Source organism: Zeugodacus cucurbitae, chromosome 4 (assembly GCF_028554725.1).
Source record: "Zeugodacus cucurbitae isolate PBARC_wt_2022May chromosome 4, idZeuCucr1.2, whole genome shotgun sequence".
Classification (NCBI taxonomy): Eukaryota; Metazoa; Arthropoda; class Insecta; order Diptera; family Tephritidae; genus Zeugodacus; species Zeugodacus cucurbitae.
The window spans coordinates 46,729,684-46,753,429 of NC_071669.1; the positions used below are offsets into that span (position 1 = coordinate 46,729,684).

Below are 23,746 nucleotides of genomic sequence, written 5' to 3' on the forward strand. Positions count from 1 at the left end.
TGCCGACGTTGAAGGTGATGGATTCCTCTTTGTTTGCGTTCAAAATTTTCCAAAAATCCAATTTTGTTGTTAATTTGAAAGCGGGCCTTCACGGAAGTCTTTGATTAATGAGCTTCTTTGAGTTTTTTATTAGACAGCAGAAATAGTTAGTAGCAATTTATGTGCGAAAAAAGTTAAAAACGTTTAAGTCGATAATAATTTTTCGTTATTTTTTGGTTTCAATTCATATTTCAGTTTTCCATTTTTGGACTATAATAAAACGCCTTGGTAGAAGATACAAATATATTTAATCGTGTAGCAAAAATTTTGTTTAAATTATTTTTATACTCTCGCAACAAAGTTGCTGAAGAGAGTTGATATAACGGTTGTTTGTGTCACCCAGAAAAAAAAAATAGTTAGATAGTGGAGTTGAAATCCGGATGTCTGTATGTCCGTCTTTCCGTCTTTCCGTGCAAGCGATAATTTGAGTAAAAATTCAAATATCTTAATGAAACCTATTCCTTGACACCCTAAGGAGGTACGCATGAGGACCTCAGTGCTGCTAATATATTTTTTACTAAATTGAGAGAGAACATTTTTCTTCTAATAATATGTCTCCGTGCTAAAAATTAGTGAAGTCGGGTCAAAATTTCCCCTAGCTCCTTCTTATATACCTAAAATTTGGAGTTTCAAACTTTCATTGGAATTTGTACCATATATATCGGTTAGTATGTGAGATATATCAGCAAAATTTAGTGAGCATATAATCTTGGATAGAATTTAGCTAGGTGGCAAAAATAGTTGAAATCGATCCATGAATTACCCAGCCTCCATAAACTATATATAGTGATGTTTGTTTTCTAATGGACTTTATGCCGAATGTGTGGGTAAAATTGTGTGTCGTATTAACAAAATTAAATAAATAAATTGCGAGAGTATAAAATATTCGGTTGCAACCGAACATAGACTTTCCTTACTTGTTTTTGATTACAATTGATTTGCTTGAAACTTTGTGTTTCCAATGAAAATAACGTCAAAAAACATTAATATTATAAAAATTAAGATATGGAAAGTGTTTTAAGAGTGTACTTTAATGAAAAAGTGAGAATTAAAGCGGCAAGAAGGACTCAATGAAGATGAGAGCCATCATGTTCATAATTTTTGGACTCCTTCGCCTATTTTCTGTTATGAAGCAATTTGCTGTGAGTTTAGTATAATAGAATGAGAAACACCCAGTATCTACAATTTAATAAAAAAAAAGAAATTTTAAAGATTTTTTTTATAAAAATGTAGAATTTAAAACGAAAAAATGTAGAATTGCTCAAAGTAATCAAGTTGGAATTTCTATCATTTATAAAAAAAAAATGCAATTAATCTTGTAATACATAACAATAATAAACAATTTAGGATTATAAATTTAAGCTGAAAAGTTCAATGTTCAATAGCAACAAATAAGAAATCCTCAAAACAATTTAAAGCACATTAAAAATTTTAAATTAAGCACACATCTCAGAAACCTGATATCGAATATCTTTAATTTCATATTACCGAATAATGTCAACATTTATGTGTCTATGAGGTATAGCTGTGCGCATTGTTAACCGTGACTGCCACCTTAGAGTCGTAATGGCCATGCAAGAACACAATTTAATGACAAACATTATCCGACATAAAATTTGTTGTTGGCATTCATATAGCTTTACCATTTGCACCTAGATGTGGGTTGCCGTTGAAATGTTTACACTTACGTTAAGATAAATTCAATGTCAAAATGTTTAATTGCGCAATTTATGATACGTAGCCATAAACAAATGCTATTTTTGAGTGCGCAAGGTTAAGTGGACTTTTCATTGACATTGTAATTTGAAGTAAAAAATTATTGGGATTACCAAAAGTGAACAATTATTTATGTTGGAAATTGTGATAGTATCTTTTGAAATTTTTTAGTATTACTTTCGGTTAATTGATTCATTTTTCTACTAAATAATTTATTAGAATATCAAATGTTTTATAGAGCTGCATTACTTACTCATTTGACATAATTAAAGTGATTATTGCAGTAATTTAAATATGTAGTGTTGAACTAAGAAACTCACCACACCTGTTCCTAAAGCTTATAATAGTTGTATCATAGATAATTTGTAATGAAAATATTTCTGAAATAATTTAACAATTCTGAGAAAAACTTCTTCTTAACCTGTTCTGTGATCCCCCAAAAATATACACATATATATACCAATAAAATGCATGATTTTCTGCTAAACAAGTCCATATGTTATATTTAAAAATGACACCATTCAGTTATATAATAAATATTCACCTAATCAGAACGACTAAATAGCACCTTTCCATTAAGCGCTTTAATTTTTTTTTTTTTCAATCGCAACCAGCAAAAAAAATGCAGTTTCCGTTATACAACTGTATGTATGTATATAAAAGTCACTTAAAAGTCAAATTTTCTAGCGCGTTAAAAACGTGTTTGCATGTGACAAATTATTATCGATATTATGCTTGAATGCTTCTAAAAATATTGTGAATGACATTATGCGACGCTATCATTTGGTCAAAAATCAATATATTTAGCTTATATAAACAAGTTTTTTGTATAGAATTTTTGATTGAATTTCAAAATTTCAGCTGTATTGCATACAGCTAACCCACTTTAATACTTCAAATTTATATATATGTTATGTATATCTAGTATTGATTTGATAACTATTATTGAGTATAGCAAACCTGATAAGCTACATTTTTAGAATAATTTTCAATTGAAAATAATATTTGTTTGCTTATTTTGAGTTGGAAAATGATTTGTAAGTATTTTAGAGTAGCAGAAATATATTTAAAAAATTTCAATTGGTATACTATACCCATTTTTGTATGGCTATACATTTCTTATAGAAGTACGAATTATAGTACACTCAGTCCATACGATACCAGTGACATTACAAATCCAAAGTTGCAATTTTTAATGACTGAATGATTCACATAACTCAACACAATTAATTTTTTTTTATCTGTGGAAAAGCTGTGAATCAGTGTAATAACTATTTTCTTTTATATAATTTTTATGTACATACATATATTATAGCAAAATTTCCGATATCTTCATATTTCATATTATCAAATATTTTTTAAATAAGATAAACGATTTCCACATATTTTTTTTTTCATTTCATTCTCTCATACAATCTATTTTGCAATACAAATACAATATCCACTATTTTATATACTTAAGTCTTCATTATGTCAAATTAAATGACAAAAAAAAAAAAATCTGTCAAATTGACAATAGCAGAATTTTGATAAATACTTTATCATTATAAAAATTTAAACTTATTTTGAAGTATATTTCAGAGAAGTGTCAGTTCGCCGAGGAAATATATGTTTTAAATTTCAATTGAAACAATTTTAATTTGTTTGATAACGATTGTCATTAAATTTGTCACAGTGAGAACCGCACATAAGTAAGTTTAGATCACCAATTTCATATGTGTCTTTATGTTTATAGTTATTTTCTATCTTTTAAAAAGAATAGATAAAATAAAATAAGAAATATGGTAAATAAAAAAATAAGATAAAAAATAATGAACCTCATTAATTAAAAAAAAATAAATTTTATTAAAATTGAAACCAAAATAATATACAATAAAATCTATGTTTGGAATTTGGAAAAAATACAATTATAAAATTTATTTAAAATTATATTTTGAAATATTTAAAACCCATAAAATCATTAAAAAAGAATAAGGAAATCTTTTATTTTGAATATTAAAAATATTTTTATTCCATATAAAAAATTATGAAAAAATTCATTTTAAAAATTGTAAAATCTTTATAATCCTAATACAAATAAAAATTTAAAATTCGGTTTTATTTACTATAAAAACTTAAATAAAATACTAATAAAGGAGAGTAAAGAGAATTCAAAAAATTTTAAAAATAATAATAGTTAGAAAATATTTCTTTTTTGATTTATTAGAAATATGTAATATGAGTTTAAATATTTCAAAGATGAGAAATTAAACAAAGAAATTAAAATTTTTCATATATTTTTATAAAAAAAAAAAAAAAAAAAATAATATGAAATTAGCAAACGTCCAGCATCACTTGAGGCTTGTAAATGCATTTGGATCATTTAAAACAAATTTGAAATTATTAACGAATTATCGAAATAAAAAAAAAAAACAAATGTTTGAATAAAAAAATGTATCTTTGGAAAATTATTACTTTCTTCAATGATATATTTAAAAAAATCAAAAGTTATTAAATTAAAGAACTTAAGTGAGTAAGACAATAAACACGAATATGAACACAAATATTTATTGTTTGCATACGTATTTGTATGCACATATAACATTTTCATGTATTCATTCCACACCAACAAATTCATAGGATTCACTAACTAACAAAATATATATATAAATAAGAAGCCGTATATATATATACATATATATTAAAACGAAAAAAATCGGCGCAAATTGCTCGCGGCTTAAAATCGTCGAAGCCACTCTGCAGTGAAAGTAGGTCCGCGCCAAAGCAATCAAAAGTCACTTGAGAGCAGGACCAACGCATGTAAAACACAAGCAAAACAAACACGCAAAGCACAATAAACGAGGCGATATTACATAACGGTAATCAAGTAAAAAAATATGCCATACAATAAAATAAATATAACCAGTTAACAAGCGGAGAATGAGAGGAGTTTAGGAATGCAAATTTTACATTGTTATATATCGGCTATATAACTCTTAAAATACGAAAAAAAAACGAAAAAAAACACTGCTGCAATAATGGAGCAGCAACGATACACGTGCATACATATTTATGCAGACGAGTAACATACCTGCCGTTGGCGGCTTCGCTGGATTCGCTGGATGCCCACCGATTATTTGCAGATATAATATCACAGACAAAAACAAATACTTTTGCATGATGCTCGCTTATGCTCGTTTATTTTCGTTGTTATATTGTTATTGTCGTTGTTGTTGTTGCAGGCGTCGTTGCTTTTGATTAAATATGTTATTGAAAATGACTTTAAAACTGTATTTTTATGCAAAACAAATATTTTTCGTATGTAAATTAAGATTTTTTCAGTTTTTTTATGCTGTTCAAACGTTAAGCTGAAGACGCTTTGAAAGAGTAAAACAAAAACAAAAAAACAAACGTAAATACAAACAAACACGGAAATCAGTTACGGTTTTACGCACTTCTCAACGCGCGCACACAAATATTTCAAAGGCAGCCGGAATATCGGAAACTAGCGGACTGGTTAGTGGATTTGCTTTTGTGATTTTTTGTCGATTTTTTCGAAGGGTAGACAGCGTTTTTTAATGTATTTTTAATTAATTTATGCACAATATAACTAAATGAAAAACAAAATTAACAAAATAACAAAAACAAAATTAAATTGTGAAAATATTTAAATTTTTCAAATTTTTGTGTTATGCTTTAGAAAACTGTTCCGACTACTACAATGACGCGCTCGACGCTGGCCCAGTGGATGCCACAGATTAAAGCTGCTGTCACTCAGCTACGTAAAACGCATTCCCGAAATGTTGTCACATCAATGTATTCGTGCGCAACGACACAGCGACGACAAGCGCACACACAAATAGTTAAATAAAAAAATTAAAAAAGAAAACTAAAAATTGTCAGCTCGAAGCAGCTCGACTCGATATAAAAATTTAAATTCAAATTTCGAAGAAAGATGTTGTGGACTGTCGTCGCGCGTCGTCGTCTTCGAACACGACGTGAAATGTGAGACGAAAGTGAAAACGTACGTACGAACGGTTGCGACGGCGGCGGTGTACTCGTTAATGAAATCGAAAGTTTGTGACTTAAGTCTTTCGTTTTGCTACTGGCTCGTATCGGCGGCTGCGATTGTCAGTCGTTCGACCGTTATGTTGGTGAAGTGCGCATGTGCGCCTGAATTGACCGTTGATGAAGAACTAATTTCGCAGCAAGTAGACAACTAGCGCCGCACGGCGCACAGCATACAGCAGCGAGCGGGAGGAGTTCCAGCGCACACAGCGCGCAGCAAAAGCCAACCGACCGGACGGAGCCAGCCAAGCAAAGCAAACGAGTCTTCAAGCGGTTGCTGAGCCAAAGCGACTCAAGTGGACGCAGCGAAGAGCTTAAGAGCGTCCAAAAGAGCGGCTTATGAGTGTGAGCGCACACAAGGAGCGCAGAGGCGCTGAGAATTTGTGTGCGATTTTGAAGCTTTGCGTTGTGAGTGTTGTGTGAAAAGTTGTTTGCGTGTGAAGGAGAAGGCTCCACATATACAAATACATGCTGGTGGAGCGCAAAAGAAGCGCTGTAGCAGACGCATCCTCACGAGCGTTCAGCTGCTTTGCGAGCAATAAAAATTCTTGTTTTTTTTTTAGATTTTTTTCTCATTCTTGAAAGGATGACCAGGGGCGTGGCGGTGCTGCGCGTGAGCCAACTTGTTTGTTGAGGTATTTAAAACAACAAAAATAATTCAAATTTATTTGCAAATAAACTAATTGTTTAGTTTCTGTGAGCTTCATATATACCTATATGCACATATTAACACATACTATATGTGTGCGCATCAGCTCTGACATCAAAGGTGGGGCACGCAAATACCAGTTGTGGTTGTGCGTTATTTGCTAACTATTCTTGTTGTGAAGATTTCGTCTGTCCAAGGTAGTATAATGTGCCAGCCAAGCGTGGCGCAAAGAGTAGCAGCAACAAAAAATCGGAGAAAAAAATTTGCAAAGTTTTCGCAAAAAGCCAAAGACACCTCTGTTGTTAGGTGCAAGTGCACTGCGACAACTTGCGATTGCAAAAATAGCCGATTATGTTGCACTTGTGCACAAACGACATTCCACACTCAACAACATCCAAACTTAGTGCGGAATTGTCATTGCAGCAACAACAGCAAAAACATTATATATGCACATAAAATGAATGTCAAGTGTTTTTAGTTTAAGTAAACTAGTTTAACAATTACATGAATGTAAAAAATCCATAATATATATTTAACATGATGATATCATATATATATGTATGTATTTATGTTTATTGCTGCATGTTTTGAAAAAATCTGTGCTAAGGAGTTGTAATATATAAAATGAACGGTTATGAGGTGCCTTATGCAATAATTTCCCGCAGTGAAGAGCAGCTAAAGGCAACTTTTAATTAAAAATTTGATAAACGTGAATTTTTTTGTGTCACTTGGCATTGTGCCTTCTCTTTGTACTGAATGTTGGAAGATACTTTTATATATGTTCATTCACTAAAATCAGTTTTAGTGTTTTTTACTTTCATATCAACAAATTTTGCACGGAGTTACCAGATGGTTATTATAAATTATTGCATATAATTAACTAATAATTTTCAAGGCTCCAGTTATCGCTTAAGGATTTTTTCCTAAAATATTGGTAAATCTCTTACATAATTTAATATTATTCAGATGGATTCTTTTTCTTTCAATAATCTGTCTGTGTACCAAAAATGCGTGACATCGGATCATAACTTATACCTAATATTATAGTTTTACAACCGGTGGTTACTCAAACTCGATATGCCGGATGAATCGGCTATGCCTACGGATACCCTAACGACACAAAAAACAGTGAACTACCTGGGTGTAAGACTGGACCCCAGATTAACCTTCTGGGCACAAATCCAGCACGCCGGAGGAAAAGTAGCGAAAATCGCTTCCCAACTTAGCAGACTGATGGCCAACATTGGGGGGCCCACCCAAGTAAAGAGAAAGCTCATAATGTCAACCACTATTAGTGTTTTACTATATGGAGCAGATAAAAAAAGGGAGAGTCGGCATAAAGCATAGGCCAGAGTGCACCGGACTGCAGCTCTAAGGGTCGCAAATCTTACAGAACAGTGTCATATGAAGCAGTATTAGCTGTAAGCGGAAATGCCCCAATTGATCTCCTAACACCGAAAGGAAAAAGATGTGGGAACTACAGAAAGTATGTCCATTGCTGCGACGACAGCTTTGATGATGCGGTGCATTTTCCACCCCTTCTCCCGCGAAAAATTTAATTTAATTTTATTTTGTTTTATTTTAATCTATTTTATTTTATTAAAAAAAGTATTTGTTTAACAAAATTTTGTGAATAAGATGTAGAAAGATTATTCAGGTGATTGTTCAAAAAAAGTAAAAATACTGGCAGATTCAGTATAATAATACGTTTACATTTTTAGAAAAGTTTAGCATTCTGTGGAGAATCATTATTATTTTGGTCTATATTTGCAAAAGACAACATTTAATTTGGAAATCCCATTTCAGAACGACAAAAAATGAAATGTCCAGACCAACCTAAAATTCCTACTGATTTTCAATCCCTGTGTATATTAAAGGCAAAATAGTCGAAAAGATTTATTATTTTTTTAAATTTTTGTAAAGATGTACCGACGAACAGTTTTCTCGAAAAATCCAATTTAATTATTTTGAAATAAAATAAAATAATAATAATTCCGAGACTTTTAAGAGGCAATTTATATTTTCCTTCAAACGTAAGCATTAAGGTACAAATATTAGGTTAATTCGACGTTTAATATAGGCTATAAGAAACAATTTTACAATCCAAAAGTGGAACGTATTTTATCTTAAATGTCCAGTTATCTTGGCTGTAGTAGGACGGTTTGGTGTAATCGGGAGATGGTTGGAACAGAGCTATTTTTTTTGTTTGCCTATATTTTCATCTAAAAAAATTTTCAAATATATATTTTTCGATTCTTTATTTGAAGTTATTGTTAGTTAGTTCACAACTGTTTTGGTATTATTTATGCGCTGTCACTTTAATGAGTTTATTCAAACTAATTTTAAATTTACTTTAGTACTATAGAGAGTTGGAATTTTTTCTCTACTTTGTGCAGAAATATTTTCTTAGATATTGCTGAAGAACAAATATACTACTCCATACTTTGAGGTAATTAAATTTAGTGCTGCAATTAAATGATAATTTACGATGAACGATTAAATCTTCGTATAAAGTCAAATTTAACAGCTAAAAAGTAACTGTAATTAAAAATTGTGTTTACCACTCGATTATATGCTCCAAGCAGCATATGACGGTTAATATGAATTGGCTTTCAAGTCGGCAATAGTGCTTAAAATTTTTTTAAAATCTTACATTGTCTAAATATGCAAATATACTATAACAGCTTTTTTAATTATAATAACGGTACATTTCGAATTTCATAATCACGATTTTATAGCATCACTGCCAATTAGAATGTTCTTTTGGTGTGGTCGGTTTTTTTTTTCATTCTATACTAATCCCGTTTTATTGACAATTTCTTTAGCATTGACTCCTTTCTTACTCGTTCGGCAAGAGTTGAAGCACTTATTAACAATTCAGTTATTTAAATGAGCCAAATTATGAGAATTTCTATTGGAAACTACAAAATACAGACACACAAACCGACATAATTATGCACGAGTCGCGAAGGTGAATGCCATATACAGAATTCAAGGTTAGTTTTTGTTGAAAAAAATATTGGATGCTTAAGCTTTCTCTAACAGAAAAGTAGAAATAGTAGAAGTCATACTAAGCAGAAACATGTTTGCACTTTGTTAATCACCTGAGCAGAACTTGATTTGGGATTTTTTTTCTCAAACTGAATTAGAAAAGATTTATGTGAAATTTTGCACTAAAATTTTATTGTCTTCCAATTTGTGTTCTTGTAGAATGGAAAGAAGCATATATAATTAGCAGAGATGTTGTCGCAACTAGCAAATAGCAGCGAAATTTGCAATTTTATCCCGATTTGGCAATTAAGTTTGCAAATTTCTTTATTCAAATGAGTGTTTTTTAGAAAATTGCGAAGAAAGCTGAATAATTTAAACTGTAACAGCCGTTGACTTTGCTGTGTGGTCGGCCAAAGAACGAAACTAACCACAAAATTGGCTCGTAAAGTGTTAATTAAATTTCAGAATTTCATCAGAAGTCGTAAAAGTGTTGACAGACGTCAATGATATAACAAATTATATAGCCGAGATTCTTGCGCTAATCAAATTTAATTAATTTTTATTTTCTCATATTACGGTAAATGTTCTTAAAATACACCAGCATTTTATTACTCTTTTGTTTTCTATGCCAAAATAACGGTTTTTTAATCATTCGCCAATTGCATATAATTAATTTATATTAATCTGTTGATAAACTCCTAAACTTCAATAAAACCGTATAATCATAGTGACTATACTACTAAGACTAGGATGTTGTTGCAACGTCTAATATATTCCAGAGATGGTTGTTTTGGTGTATTAGCAAATTAAATTCTTTGGCAGATACAAATCCGCGTTCTTTTCCGACTACTTTGGAACCGACTATTGTGGAGGACCTTTGAGTATTCGAAATTCATATTCAACTAGTCAAGTGGGCCATCTTATTATAGTCCCTGCTAGTTTTGTTAGGTAACATATGTGTTAATTTTCGAAAATGAGTAAAACTGATTAACAAAAATATTCACACTTCTTAAAATATAATATTTTTAGAATTTATCATAGAAGAAATATTTCACGGATCTTATAAAATTATTGTCAGATGATATGGATCACAATCCTATAAAATTGTCAGTAAAAGAAGTAGAATCATATGTTCTTATACCGCATTTGCTTTGTAGCTTTAACCCCTACTTCATAGCTAGATAAGTTTTAGGTGGCTTTAGTTAGGTGGCGCTGGGGTTAACATATATCAATAATCGGCTTTAATGACCGATATATTTCATATTTATCATCTATGTTTTGCATTTGGCATTAAATTTGTTTAAGTTTTTGTTTTGTTAATAGTTAATTCCAATAGCATAGTATATTTAATGCGCAAAAAAGCGCTAAACCTTGTAAACCACTCAGACTTACAAAAGTACGCATTTTTCATTGAGATTAATGTGAAAACTATATTTAGTTGTCAAAAGTTCGACTCCAATTGACATTCCATTTATGATAAACTGCATTCTAAACCAAACTGGTTATCAAAATCCTCTGGCAATTGAGGCGTCAAAGCAAATGCAATTTTCGAAGCCAATGCATCAATGTCAATCGTTGTTGGTGCCACGACATAGCAGTTACGATACGTGACCAAAAGAAGTGATTGGTTTTGATGCATTGCAAAAATTTTTTTATATATTTTTTTTTTTTACACTTTTTACACATATTGTAAGCTGTTTCGCTAATTAAAGACAGCTCATAAGCAGAAAATGCTAGAAATCGCAAAAATAAAAGTTAAATGGTGCACAACAAAGGCAATACGTTCCGAAATAATCATCTTTTCTTTTTGTTTTTTTCCTAATCCTTTTGAAAATCAATTTGAAAACACTTAGTTTAGCAATAGACACAGTAAAGCCATAAATGTGGTGGAACTATTAAATAGTTTATATGTTACTGATATCATTGTCAAGGTTGTGATATCTTTGTGTATAAATCGAAATGTATTTGCAGAACTATAAACGGTAGGTTTAATGTTAGTGCGCGTTAAAAGTTATCCGGTGAGTTTACAATATAGAAAGAGCGCTTGATAAATAAAATAAGCCGCAGACTCGTAGAACACATATATAGTATATAAGTACGTATGTATAAATGTTTGGATTTGTATAATAAAATATTTTGCCGCTCAGATTATTGGAGTATAAATATATGCAAAAGCGTGTGTGACGTATTTACTATTCAACAACAACAAATATACTAGATCTGCTCTAAGTTCAAGTTGGAAGTCAATGACGAAGTCGAAGTTGAATTATTTAAGACTGACGATAACACATGTAGCGTAATACCGTAACCAGAAATATTTCTACGCATACATACATAAATATAAATATTTCTTATTCGTACCATAGATATTTATATGTAGTATGTTTATATTCATTTAAATTCTTAATTCTTATATGACATACCAAATTTCGTAAAAGCACCAGCCTGGTTTTGATTCTTTCGTGTAAATTAATATTTATTTATCATTAATGAAATTCATGAATAAAAAGTAAAATACTAACTCAAAATTATGAAAGAATTTATGTAAATTATTTATTATTATTGTTGTAGTAGTATATATTTAATAGCTCGTAAAATTCTCAAATTACTTTATGGAAACTTGGACAATCTTATTCGTGGAAGTAAAGATCTAATAAAGTTTCGTGAGAATGAGGGAAGAGTTCGAAAAAGTGTTGTTCGATAAAGTGTCTTACAAGAGAGTGAGAGAAAGATCATCTGATGGTCGCCTTTCTGCTTATTTTTTGCCACTAGAGAAAATAGGTGTAGACTTTTACTTCGTTAACCCTTAAAAGCCTGATAACTCCGATTCACTCAAAATTTTGATACGTATATAATTGTGGTTACAAACAACATTTGTTCTACGATATTTCTAAAAAATTATTATTTTAGATTTTACAGGATATTTTATTGGGAGGTCCTTTGAGGACCTCGTTAGAGAAATACATTTTCAATATTGATCTTTACAAAAACCCAAATTTTATTGAGATGTGGCCATCGTGCTGGATTTTCTAAACCTACTTCATTCGTCATCATTGTTAGTCACATGAAAGGACAAAATTGTCCTTGAAATTTTTTTGATGTCAAGTCAAAATATCAATGACTATAAAGCTCACACAAAAGTGGTGACTGAACTAAAAGTTAACGGATATATCAAAGCACAAGGTCATGTAATGTGATATACATGAAAGATTTACAAAAATAGCGGTTGGTTCCTGGAGGAATCGCCTTGCGTTAATAAAGTAGCCGTAATGTAATAGTAGATTCAAAAGTCCTCATAAAAACTGACTCAGTTTCATTCAAAATATAATTTTTAAGCACCTTTCGAAGTAGGCAACTACTGATATCTAAAATAACACAAAAACAAAAGGAAATGTTTCACATTCAAAAACTCTTATTTACATTTCCATTTAACATTTAACTCAATCAACTTTACTCAAGTCGTTGTTCGATTCGCCACTTGCACAAATCTGTTGAATGTAAACAAATTACAGAGCAAAGCGACAATAAGTTATCGAATTTAATGCAATACAAGAGAGAATATGCTATGGGACTTATACCAGTTACCAGTTGTTTGTCCGATTCGCTCCGCTCTATGTTCGTCAAATAGTTTTTATAATTTTATGGTACATTAGGAAGAAAAATTTAAGTGAGATTTTCTTCAACAATTATATAATTTTATCAAAGCAGAAGTAGAAAGAACTATCTATCAAAACTGTATATGAGAAGCGGACGCTTATAACAAACATGGTCTAAATATCTATCTTGATTGAAATTCGTATTTTAATTACTGTTATGATAATATTTATTTGCGATTATTCAAATTGTTAACTTATTTCTTAACAAGTTTAGGAAAATATTGATCCTCATACTTATATGTTATATGTAAACATGCCATATATGTAAATATATCAATAATCGAATACCTACGTCAATGATTTCACTTTCATAAAATCCAGTACCCCAAAAAATCGGAGCTGAATTTGAATATTCTTGCGCTCCTATTATTTTAATTTTGTTGCCATTTATTTTTGGCAACAAATATTCAAAGCACTAAATCTTCTTATAGGTTAGGTGAATTAGTTGTGGGTTTCGAAACAATTGTTGGTACAACAGGTTTCGTGTTAAGAATTCAAATCGACTTTCTGACAACTTTTTTCGCAATTTATTGACGTAACTGAGATGTGCAAAAGTCCAACATTATATTACTGAGAAGAGTGGCCATCAGTACAGACTTTTTTGGCAAGATATTTATGAATTTATTATGCAATATTTGCGAGGCGCAAATCGAGTTTCTGCGCCGAGTCGATAAACGCATGAATTGCGAATTTTGTTTTGTGCTTTTTTCAATAACTTTTTTGGTGATTTTTTGTTTCTGAATTAAGATTTTTTGAATACGTTTTTTGTTTGATTTACGTCAAATGCTTAATTTGCAAATTTTGTTGTTAAACGCTTGCTTTAAATGCGATATACTCGTACATGTTGCAATGACGTGCTAATTGCTGCTGCTATTAAGCTAGATACGAAGCCTGTATAGCGTTATTCGCTTATTCTCTTAATTGTTTGACTTAGAGTGCGAAAAATATTAATTTTTTGTTTGCTAATTTTCAGTGATTTTTTTTTTTGTTGGCTTGAGCCGTGGTCATTATTCTTTTTCGCACACTGAATAAACTGAATATGTTTATGATTTGATATTTCAGCAAAAATTTCCAAAGATTTTGGTGAGTAAATATGAATCGCGGGTATTTTTGTTAAATCGCTTATTATCTACTGGTGTTGTTGGTATATTGCACTAACAGTAAAACTGCAGAAAAATTGCATTAATTTCGTGTTAATATTTATTATTTATATTAACTCGGATGTGATTAAGAGCTATTATGTCATTATATCATAATTCGTACAACAAAAATTGCAACTGAGTCACAAGGTCACACATTAGTTGTCGAGCATCAATCTGTTTGATTATTCCAATTATATATAAAAACGGTAAATATCAAGATTGAAGAACGTAGAATTAGTAGTAACACTCAAATTCGGCTACTTAGATCATTAAGTTGCTATTTTAGCTAGCATTATGTGTCATAAAAAACATTGAATATCTTTTAAAAACTGCCAAAAGCCACTGCAATCACCTTGAGAATGGGTATAAGAGCGGGATAACTTGTTTCATAATTCAACTATGCATTGTGTGCGTCACAAACGAAATGCTATAAAATTTTAATATAACGGTGAAATATAAAAATCTATAATTTCTTTCAGCGCAAGTTATAATTCTTGTTTTCTATAATATATTTTTATAGAAATATACACGCGCGACCATTATACATTTTTATTAACTTTAATTAAAATTTCGCATATTTTAGATTTCAAATATGTAAATGCAAGCATTTTTAAATATTGCCGATTCTGGTTTGTGCTTTAAATATTTTTTAAACAAATATCAAACAAATCACAAGCGCGAAAGCAATGAACACATAATTTCTTCTAACGTAGGCGAATAACTTTTTTATAGATTTTATAGCAAAAAAACGCCAACTGCACCCAATTGTTCGCAAATGAGAATGAAATTAAATTTATGGCCAATATTAATTGCAATTTGGTAAAATTATGGAAATTTGAAAATGAAAGCAAAATGCTTGGAATTTTTAATTGCATAATGGTTTTTATTTATTGCAACAGGTTGTAAATATAACATTTTCTAATTAAGCTTTTAAATAACACAATTTGATTCTAATTTTCAATTGATGAAAATAAAAATGTTCAACGAATTGATTGTAATTTTATCCGATTTTAAAGGTGAACTTTTTTCGAATTGTTCAAAAATCAGAGATCACTAATGAAAAGAAAAATTTAATAAATCTCGAAAATTCTTTCATTTAAATTTATTAAATTAAAAGTGATTTATCTTCTGCTATTCTATTCGTCAAAACATGTAGACTGCTGAATCGAACAATCAACTAGTATACATGAAATAAACTGGTATAATTAAACGGAGAAGATTATATAATAAGGTTATACCATTTTGATCAATACTGTATTATAGATGCTAAAATATCTTTTATGAATTGTATCACCTTAGTTCAAGTCGCAACGCTATCACTTCATACTCATACTCATATGATACTCTAATAGCTTTGTGTTTGTGTCACTGAGAAATATTAATCATAAGAGAGAAGAGCTCATATGTAGATATCAGATAGGTGGCGTTTCGAAAATGGCTCTTTATTTCTTTTGACATTCACTTAGTATGTAAAGTTAATTTCCTATATAAGTATTTCAATCATTTTGATCTGTCTTGATGATAATGTAGAAAAGAGAACGAATTGAGAACGGGAATAGAAAATAGTATTCTTTTATTCTTAAAGTAGTATCCATCGAACAAATTTTTGCTTTATTAGACTGCTCCCACATTCTCCATTCATACTTTCAAACTCTTGTTTGCCGCTGAATTGTCCATAAAACTTTCCAAATATAAGTTTTTTCAAATATCAGCTTCATCAAACAAGAAAGCCTAGAGCAGGCAATGATAGATACCATAGTTTTTGGCAACATATTCTCATCTACTATTGCTAGCGAGATTAAAAATGAAGAATCTAATTGTTTGTCAACTATAATAGTATAGTATATAGACCTCAAAGACCTTTTTATGAATATTATTTGGTGCATATTAGACGAACTCGACATAAATAAATTCAAATATAGTACATACGATCTTAAATCCCTCCTTTAAAGTGTCAACAGTATTGCAGAAACCACACTCGGTAGGAGCTCTGATATTTTCATATACTTAGTTGGAATGTTCTCAGACTTATAACGAGTCAAGTATCAAGAGTTCAAGTGACCTCGTGAAGGTATTCTAAAACTAGTTTAGCAATGATTAATTTTGCAAAAAAAGAAATTACTTCTCTACAATAAGATTAAGCAAGGCAGGCAATTTAAACTAAAAAAAAATGTTTATTGCCGTTTTTCGCATAATAAAAATTCTGCAAATTACAGAAATTATCGCAGTGTACATAGTACATAATTTAGGATCAGGTTTCAGTTACATACAAAAATTTCGCAGTGGAAAAAGACGGAAATCGCAAATAAATCACTTAGCAGTTGCAATTTAATGACAGACCGTAGGGGATCGCTAAACAAAGCCAATAACCTGCGACTATTAAGCAGCCGAGAAATGCACCGCAGAAGATCCTTGCACGTCAGTTAGCGGTTAAGTGCGATTCCTTGTCGACCTTGAGGATATTGAACGACAGCACAACATTCCAAGTGAATCGAATTGAATACACACACATACATGCTTGAAGGCAGACGAACAAAGCCTACACTTTATTGGAGTAAACAACACGCTTGCAAGATTTAAATATTGTAGCGGAAAATGAGCGACGAAAGAAAAAAAAACAGAAAATAAAAACCTGATTTTAAGTTAATGTATAATAAATTACGTGTAAGCGATTATGCGTCGGAAGGCGCTACGATCTGCCAGAAAGGCCTGGGCGCGCACCGATGCCGTTCACAGAGGCCATTGGCCAAACGGCGACGCGTGTACCAGCTGACAGCTATGTGAGCTTTTTCACGCATACAGTCATGGTGTAGTTGTTGCTTTTCTTGTTTTTGTTTTTGTGATTGCAGAATAAACTGTATGACAACGCGTGTAAGAAGAATGCTATAAAAGACACAGCAACGGTAAGTTGCTATGTACTCGTACATATTTATAAACACCTTTATCGCTGCCCCGAGAGCTACTAAACCTTGGATTTTTATTTCACTTGATTGTTTGCGGTTGAAACAAAGAATTTATGGAAAGTGTGCTTATTTATCGGATAATGGCAGCTTTTCAACTGAAATACTCAATGATATTTTTCGTAATTAGCCGCAAATTATGAAATCACATGCACAGCCGAGTACCCAATGGGAATTCACAAGAAATACAAATAAGAATTTTTAATTGCCGGACAATTAAAAGCTTTTTACGACTAATTTTCGTAACTCATGACTCAGCTCTGTTTAAGTGTCAAACTTCTTGGTAAGATGGACACAAATCTGCTTACCTTTCGTCTTCCACAAGTAATAGCATACAGAGAAAACGGTTACGAACTTACAGATCATATATCTGCATTTTAGACGGCGAGTTTTGCGGGAAAGTCCATTTTCTAGTACGTTCAACGTATTGATTCTACAAACTTTAGAAAGTGCTGAATCGAACAAACAGGTATAAAATACTTACACTGGTATAATCTAGTACAAAAAGTTTAACTATATGTTATAACTACATCGTTTTCAGAAGTTAATTTTAATTCAGAAGAGAATAAAGTGCAATGAAAAGACTCTAGAACTTTCGGGTCTTACAAAAATATTTTAATACCTTAATAATTTGGACGGTTAATTTTGGACAGAATAGATATTTGCTACCTGCTTTATACTGAAATATTTATTTCGTCTATTTATATTAAATTCGATTTTTTAATTTAGTCTTAAGTTCTTTAAGCCAAAGGAAATGGATAAAGCTATAGAACCATATGGAAAGTGGAAGTGGATGAAATCCGACGAAGGGAGCCATAGAATTTAACAAGATTTATTCAGATCTCATCACGAAATGTAGAGCGCTATAAGCCTATTGATGCCTTAAGCCGTCTTGCTCGTAGTCAGGGTTTTCATCAGGCGGCCAATTAGAAATAATCAACTTGCCATCTGTATCAATAAAAGACAAATGTAGTAAAGGACCTATACAAAAATCGGCAATGTTAGATTCTTCTTGAAACACTGTATCCATTTTAGGAAGTGATAGCAGAACTCGAAATTTATAAACAACTTTTCATACCATAAAATTCTATTGACTGCATTTGTAAATCGCATTTGTGTCTCCAATAACATACCAACTTAAGCTGACATGCCAAAAACCAATCAATAAAATAAATAACCAACCAAATAGGCATTTTTAATTAAAGATATAAGAGTCAGCTAAGCGCTTGAGCGTGAGATCGCGAGCGCGTAATGATCTTTCTTATCATGGCATCAATTTTTTCAACGCAAAGCATGATCCACTCAATCAATGTCACGCTGAGTGCAGTGAACAAAAATTTAATAGCATCAGGTACATGAATGTTAGTGTACATATATAGCTTTAAAAGTCTGGATTTAAAAGTTTTTAAGTCGCCAACGACCCTCACTTACCGCTGTCAATTTCATTTTCGCTGGGATCACGATTAAACACATCGCTGTAGTAGTGATCGTGTTGCTCAGATTCGACACTTTGTAGTGACTCTTGACCATCATCGGCCACTTCATCGGCATCGGCATTGATATCCGTATAATACTCTGTACTCTTTTGCAGCGTCGGTTCTGCATCTTGTTCTTCCTCCTCTTCAGGTTCAACAACTAATTGCTGACGATGTGCACCGGCGCCCCTCGGCCGTTGTCGTTGTTTTTGATTAGCACCGCCATATCGTTTGCGACCGTTCGTTTTTTGTGTATCAACACCACGACGGAAATTGTGAAAATCTGCCGCGGAGGAGAAACCACGCGGTCGTGGACGTGCCGTCGTAGAGGATGATGGTTTGGGTAAGATTTCCGAGATGGTGGGTATGCGTTCGTTTGTGCTGCGATTTGGGAAGAGTCGTCGTTCCAAATATTTGGCAAATATTTGTTGTGTTATCTGATTTTGTCGCGCGATCTCCGCTTCGTCCAACTGGAAGTCGCCAGAAGCTGGAAGGAAGAAAAAGTTTTAGTTAGTTTTGTGGTAATATTATTGAAAATACTTTAGAGTAACAAATTTTAAAGATCTATATTTTTTAAATATATTATATATTGCCCAATACGACGACAACGCTAATCGCATTGTATAATTAGAAAATGGTTGTAAAAGTTTCAGAAGACGGGTCAAAAATTTATTAACTACTACATAGACATCGACTACATAGGAGAAGAATTATTAGTCTATAATTTTATGGAGGTCAAAAAGGACATGTTTTACATGGAAAGTAGGTATTTAGGGCAGTTCTATGGTTAGAAAATTTCAATGGATTAATCAGTAAGTGTGGTTTCAGCATGAGAACAAAAAGTCAGACGTCTTCAAGTCAAATTATGGATTAATAGAACTGGTAAATTCTCAACATAGTTCGGAAATTCCTTCAATTGAATTTTTTCAAGAGATCTTTCAAACATTATTCTTTAATTAGCATACTTTACACCTACGGTTTAAACTCAGAATAGTATTGAATGTATGTAATGCATCAGGACGGGAATAATGAGCGACTTGTAGAGTTTGATTTTGGTTTGTCGAGAGAGGACTTTACTTTTCAATTGCCTACTCAGTCCAAAGTAGCATTTGTTGGCAAGAGTGATTCTGCTTGGATTTCGAGGCTGACATTGTTGGTGTCGTTGATGTTGGTTCCCAGGTATACGAAACTATCTACGACTTCAAAGTTATGACTGTCAACAGTGACGTGGGAGCCAAGACGCGAGTGCGCTGACTGTTTGTTTGCTGACAGGAGATATTTCGTCTTCGCCTCATTGACCACCAGACCCATACGCTTCGCTTCCTTATCCAGTCTGGAAAAAGCAGAACTTAAAGCGCGGATGTTGCTTCCGATAATATCAATATCATCGGCGTACGTCAGCAGCTGTACACTCTTATAGAAGATTATACCTTCTCTATTTAGCTCTGCAGCTCGTATTATTTTTTCCAGTAATAGATTTAAGAAGCCGCACGATAGTGACTCACGTTGTCTAAAACTCCATTTGGTATCGAACGGCTCGGAGAGGTCCTTCCCGATCCTGACGGCGCTTTTGGTGTTGCTCAACGACAGTTTACATAGTCGTATTAGTTTTGAGGGGATACCAAATTCAGACATGGCGGCATAGGCAGCTCTTTTTCGTGCTGTCGAAGGCTGAACTTAAATCGCTAAATACTATTGAAAATCAATTTCTGCATAGCTCATCGAAAAAGATGTCAAGGTCAAGAGGTGAAGGAAATTTGCTTTAATTACCTGCAAACATTTGTAAGACCATACAAGCGACCCACTTTACTGACATATTTCTTTGATGCCGCAAAAAGCATTTGCTTGCTCATCGCCCACATTTTAATTTCAACATAATAATGAACACAACACTTATCTAAATATATGTGTAGTTTATAAATAAAATATTTTGCACAGCTGAGATGTGAAAGAAAACATCACTGACAAGCGATCATAAATCATGCGGTAAGCACTTCAAAACCGTTTTAACATATGTAAGCTTGTACAGCAGTACATCTGCACATTGATGGTACATAGATACGCATATGTATATAACATTGTTGTTATTAATTGTAATTAGATATTTGATAACAAAATAAATGGATAAAACAAACAGTGCATGGGCGAATATAAAAATTTACATAGATTGCAGATGTATGTACTTGTATGTAATGTACAATTGTATGTAATGAAATACAATTGTATTTACTGTTTCGAATTTTCTGTGTAGTATTCATTCGATTTACATAATTACATCATCAATTACAACAACATTCATCTTATTAAGAAACAGTTATAAATTGATCCTTAATTTTAATACCAACTGCAACTTTAAAGTGTTAATTTTAATGAGCAAATCAACGCATTTTGCTTTAGTAACAACTTGGCAGTCCTGGCTGATGCGCAGGTGCGTTGTTGTTGCTCATATTTCATATAAAGAAGTATGTGGTAGACTTTCTATCCTTGACATACTTTTGAACACACACTCAGCTAACAAGCAGATCTTCAATAGCGCCTAAAGTAATAATAACAACGGTAAATACCAAAACTACACAAATATTTGCATACCATCTTATACAAGTATAAACATACATATGAGTATATATGTATATACATGCATATTTTTTATATATATGAACAATCATATAACAAATACTCAAATCAAGCATAAATAGTAAATATTTCACCATATATGTATGTATTGTATGTAAATTCAAGTAGGTGCGTATGCGCTTCATCAAATTAAAAAACAATCAAAATTTCTTCAAGCACTAAGAAGCCCAAATAATGTAAATAACAAATAACCAAGCCTCTCTGTTGAGATTTTGGTTATTTAATTGAAAAAAAAAAACTGAAGATTTGGTCAGTAAACGCCGTCACGCATGCGCAAATGACATCAGTGAAGCGACATTGAAGAGCGTTAAATGATTTATTTGAGCTGTAGTTTGATGAGGTGCAAAGATTGCTTGCCAAACGATACGCATCGGCAATTTCGTCGTTCGGCTGAAGCGGAAAGCAAATTTTTTCTGGAAATATGTGCGAAAAAGTATGCAAACATTGTTGATTTATTTATTTTTTCAATGCGGAATTATTTCAGAAAACTAGTTTTTGCTATTATTTTAAAATTTTAAGTGATTTAAATTGTTCAAAAATCAGAGATAACTAATGAAACAAAAATTTAATAAATTAATTTCAATGACGATTTACAACTGATTAGTCGACTAAAGACGTTATATTTGGACTAATACCCAATTTCAATAATGAGTTTCTAGTTACTATTTGAGAGTCTATGAAGTAAAAGCATAATTTTATTGCGGTTGGTCTTCCTATGAACTTATTAAGAAATCATAATTTATCTTTTATGACTTTAATATAATTTATTGATATATAGATAGACATCTAACCAGGAGAAATTATGGTTCCAAGCTAATTAAACGTTATAATGCCGTCTTTGATTCATCTTGTCTATTTTCGCTATGTTTGAGCGAGTTGAATTCGATACAAGAGAGTATACGGATGCCTATTTAAAGTTTGCTATTGTAAATTATTGAAATCTCTCAAAATTGGCAATAAAATATATATTTTTTGTAAATGTAAAATTCAAGGGTTACTTAAAAAATTCGTAAAATCGACTGAGTTTTTTTAGGATGCTGGGGATCATCCTTGGATCCTTTTTCAACCAACAAATCAACAAAATGTTATTTTGCATAGAAAGAGGCACTTCTTCGGCAAAGCGCGAAGTGCATCACAACTGCAATTACAGTATCCGACAAAATTCTGATACCACACCACATTTTTTGCTATTATTTGAATATTTCTTCCAAGAGTGAAACCAGTCAAAAAGATTGACAAATGAGTCATGCGAGGCTCCAAAGTAAGTACATCCAAGGCACCATTAAATTCAGAGTTGGAAATGTTTTAGTTTGTGGTTGCTGTAGCTATAGTGGTCTATCAAATCTGGTATTGATCGAAGGCAAATGACGTTAGAGTCCTACGGAGTGATGCTGAGTAAAAATTTCTAGCCCTCAGCACAAAAAAATTACTTGGAAGATACTTTAAATACTAGCAGTACAATGAACTCATACATTCAAGTCGGGTTAAAAAAGAATGTTTCGATCAAAAATCGATACAGCTCCTACTTTGGCCAGCCCAAACCTCTGGCTTTAATCCTATTAAGCATTTATAAGGATATTTGAATGATAAGCTCGTCCGTTATTCTTATCGTCCCAATAATTGAGACATTTTAAATGTACTGAAGGACTCCAATTCAATTGGCTTGAATTAAATTATGATTTACTGCTTAAATTCTATAAAACTGTATTCAATACAATATATGTACATATTCATAGCTTTCGGTGTTTGCTGTACTCATTCAAGTGTGACCACTTCGAGTAGGCACGACTGAAACATTGTAATGTACATATGTGTATTTTTTCATATAATAGATGTCAAGTACTCACGCACTGACTTTGAATGTTCTACTACATACATACTACATATTGCACTTATATATATGTACATATGTTTTTTTATAAGTATGTATGTATGCACTTTAAAAATTTAATAATTTTGCTGACTAACGCGCAATTTGTGTAAACACTAAATAATTAACATATTTCCGTCAATTTATTAAAGTGCATACTCAAGAGACCATATGTATAAGTGTACCTAGCCAAAATATTAATTATTAAATACATGAACGCATAAATGCACGATTTATTGTATAAAAGTGCCACAATTACAAACAAGCTTCATATCCATTTATTGTATTTTTTTCATATGCACTTAAATGTATATGTAATGAGGCACATAAGTGATATTCGAAATGTTGTTTTGCATAATTTTCGTTTTTTTTGTTTTTTTTTTTTTGCAGCGACTAAAGTGTTGCCATTGCCATTCCCTTGTTATAGATATTATCTGAATGCGTATCATTTCGCCTGTGGTATTTTTGGCAGCTACTCATTAACGCTTGTATTATTATAATTTTACAGTTAATAACAATATAATTATAATATAAATATTTTTTTTTTATTGACTAAAAACACGCTTG

The 23,746-nt window shown here is 31.7% G+C and overlaps 1 protein-coding gene across 2 annotated transcripts in view; it reads right to left on the reverse strand.

The window, feature by feature from the left end:
• LOC105221019 (probable serine/threonine-protein kinase tsuA) overlaps positions 1 to 23,746 on the reverse strand; it is a 60,329-nt gene that overhangs the window by 17,809 nt on the left and 18,774 nt on the right. For both annotated transcript variants that reach the window (XM_011197653.3, XM_011197654.3), the window contains exon 2: positions 18,632 to 19,162. In XM_011197653.3, the coding sequence (XP_011195955.2) occupies positions 18,632 to 19,162 (531 nt within the window). The remainder of the gene's footprint in view (positions 1 to 18,631; positions 19,163 to 23,746) is intronic.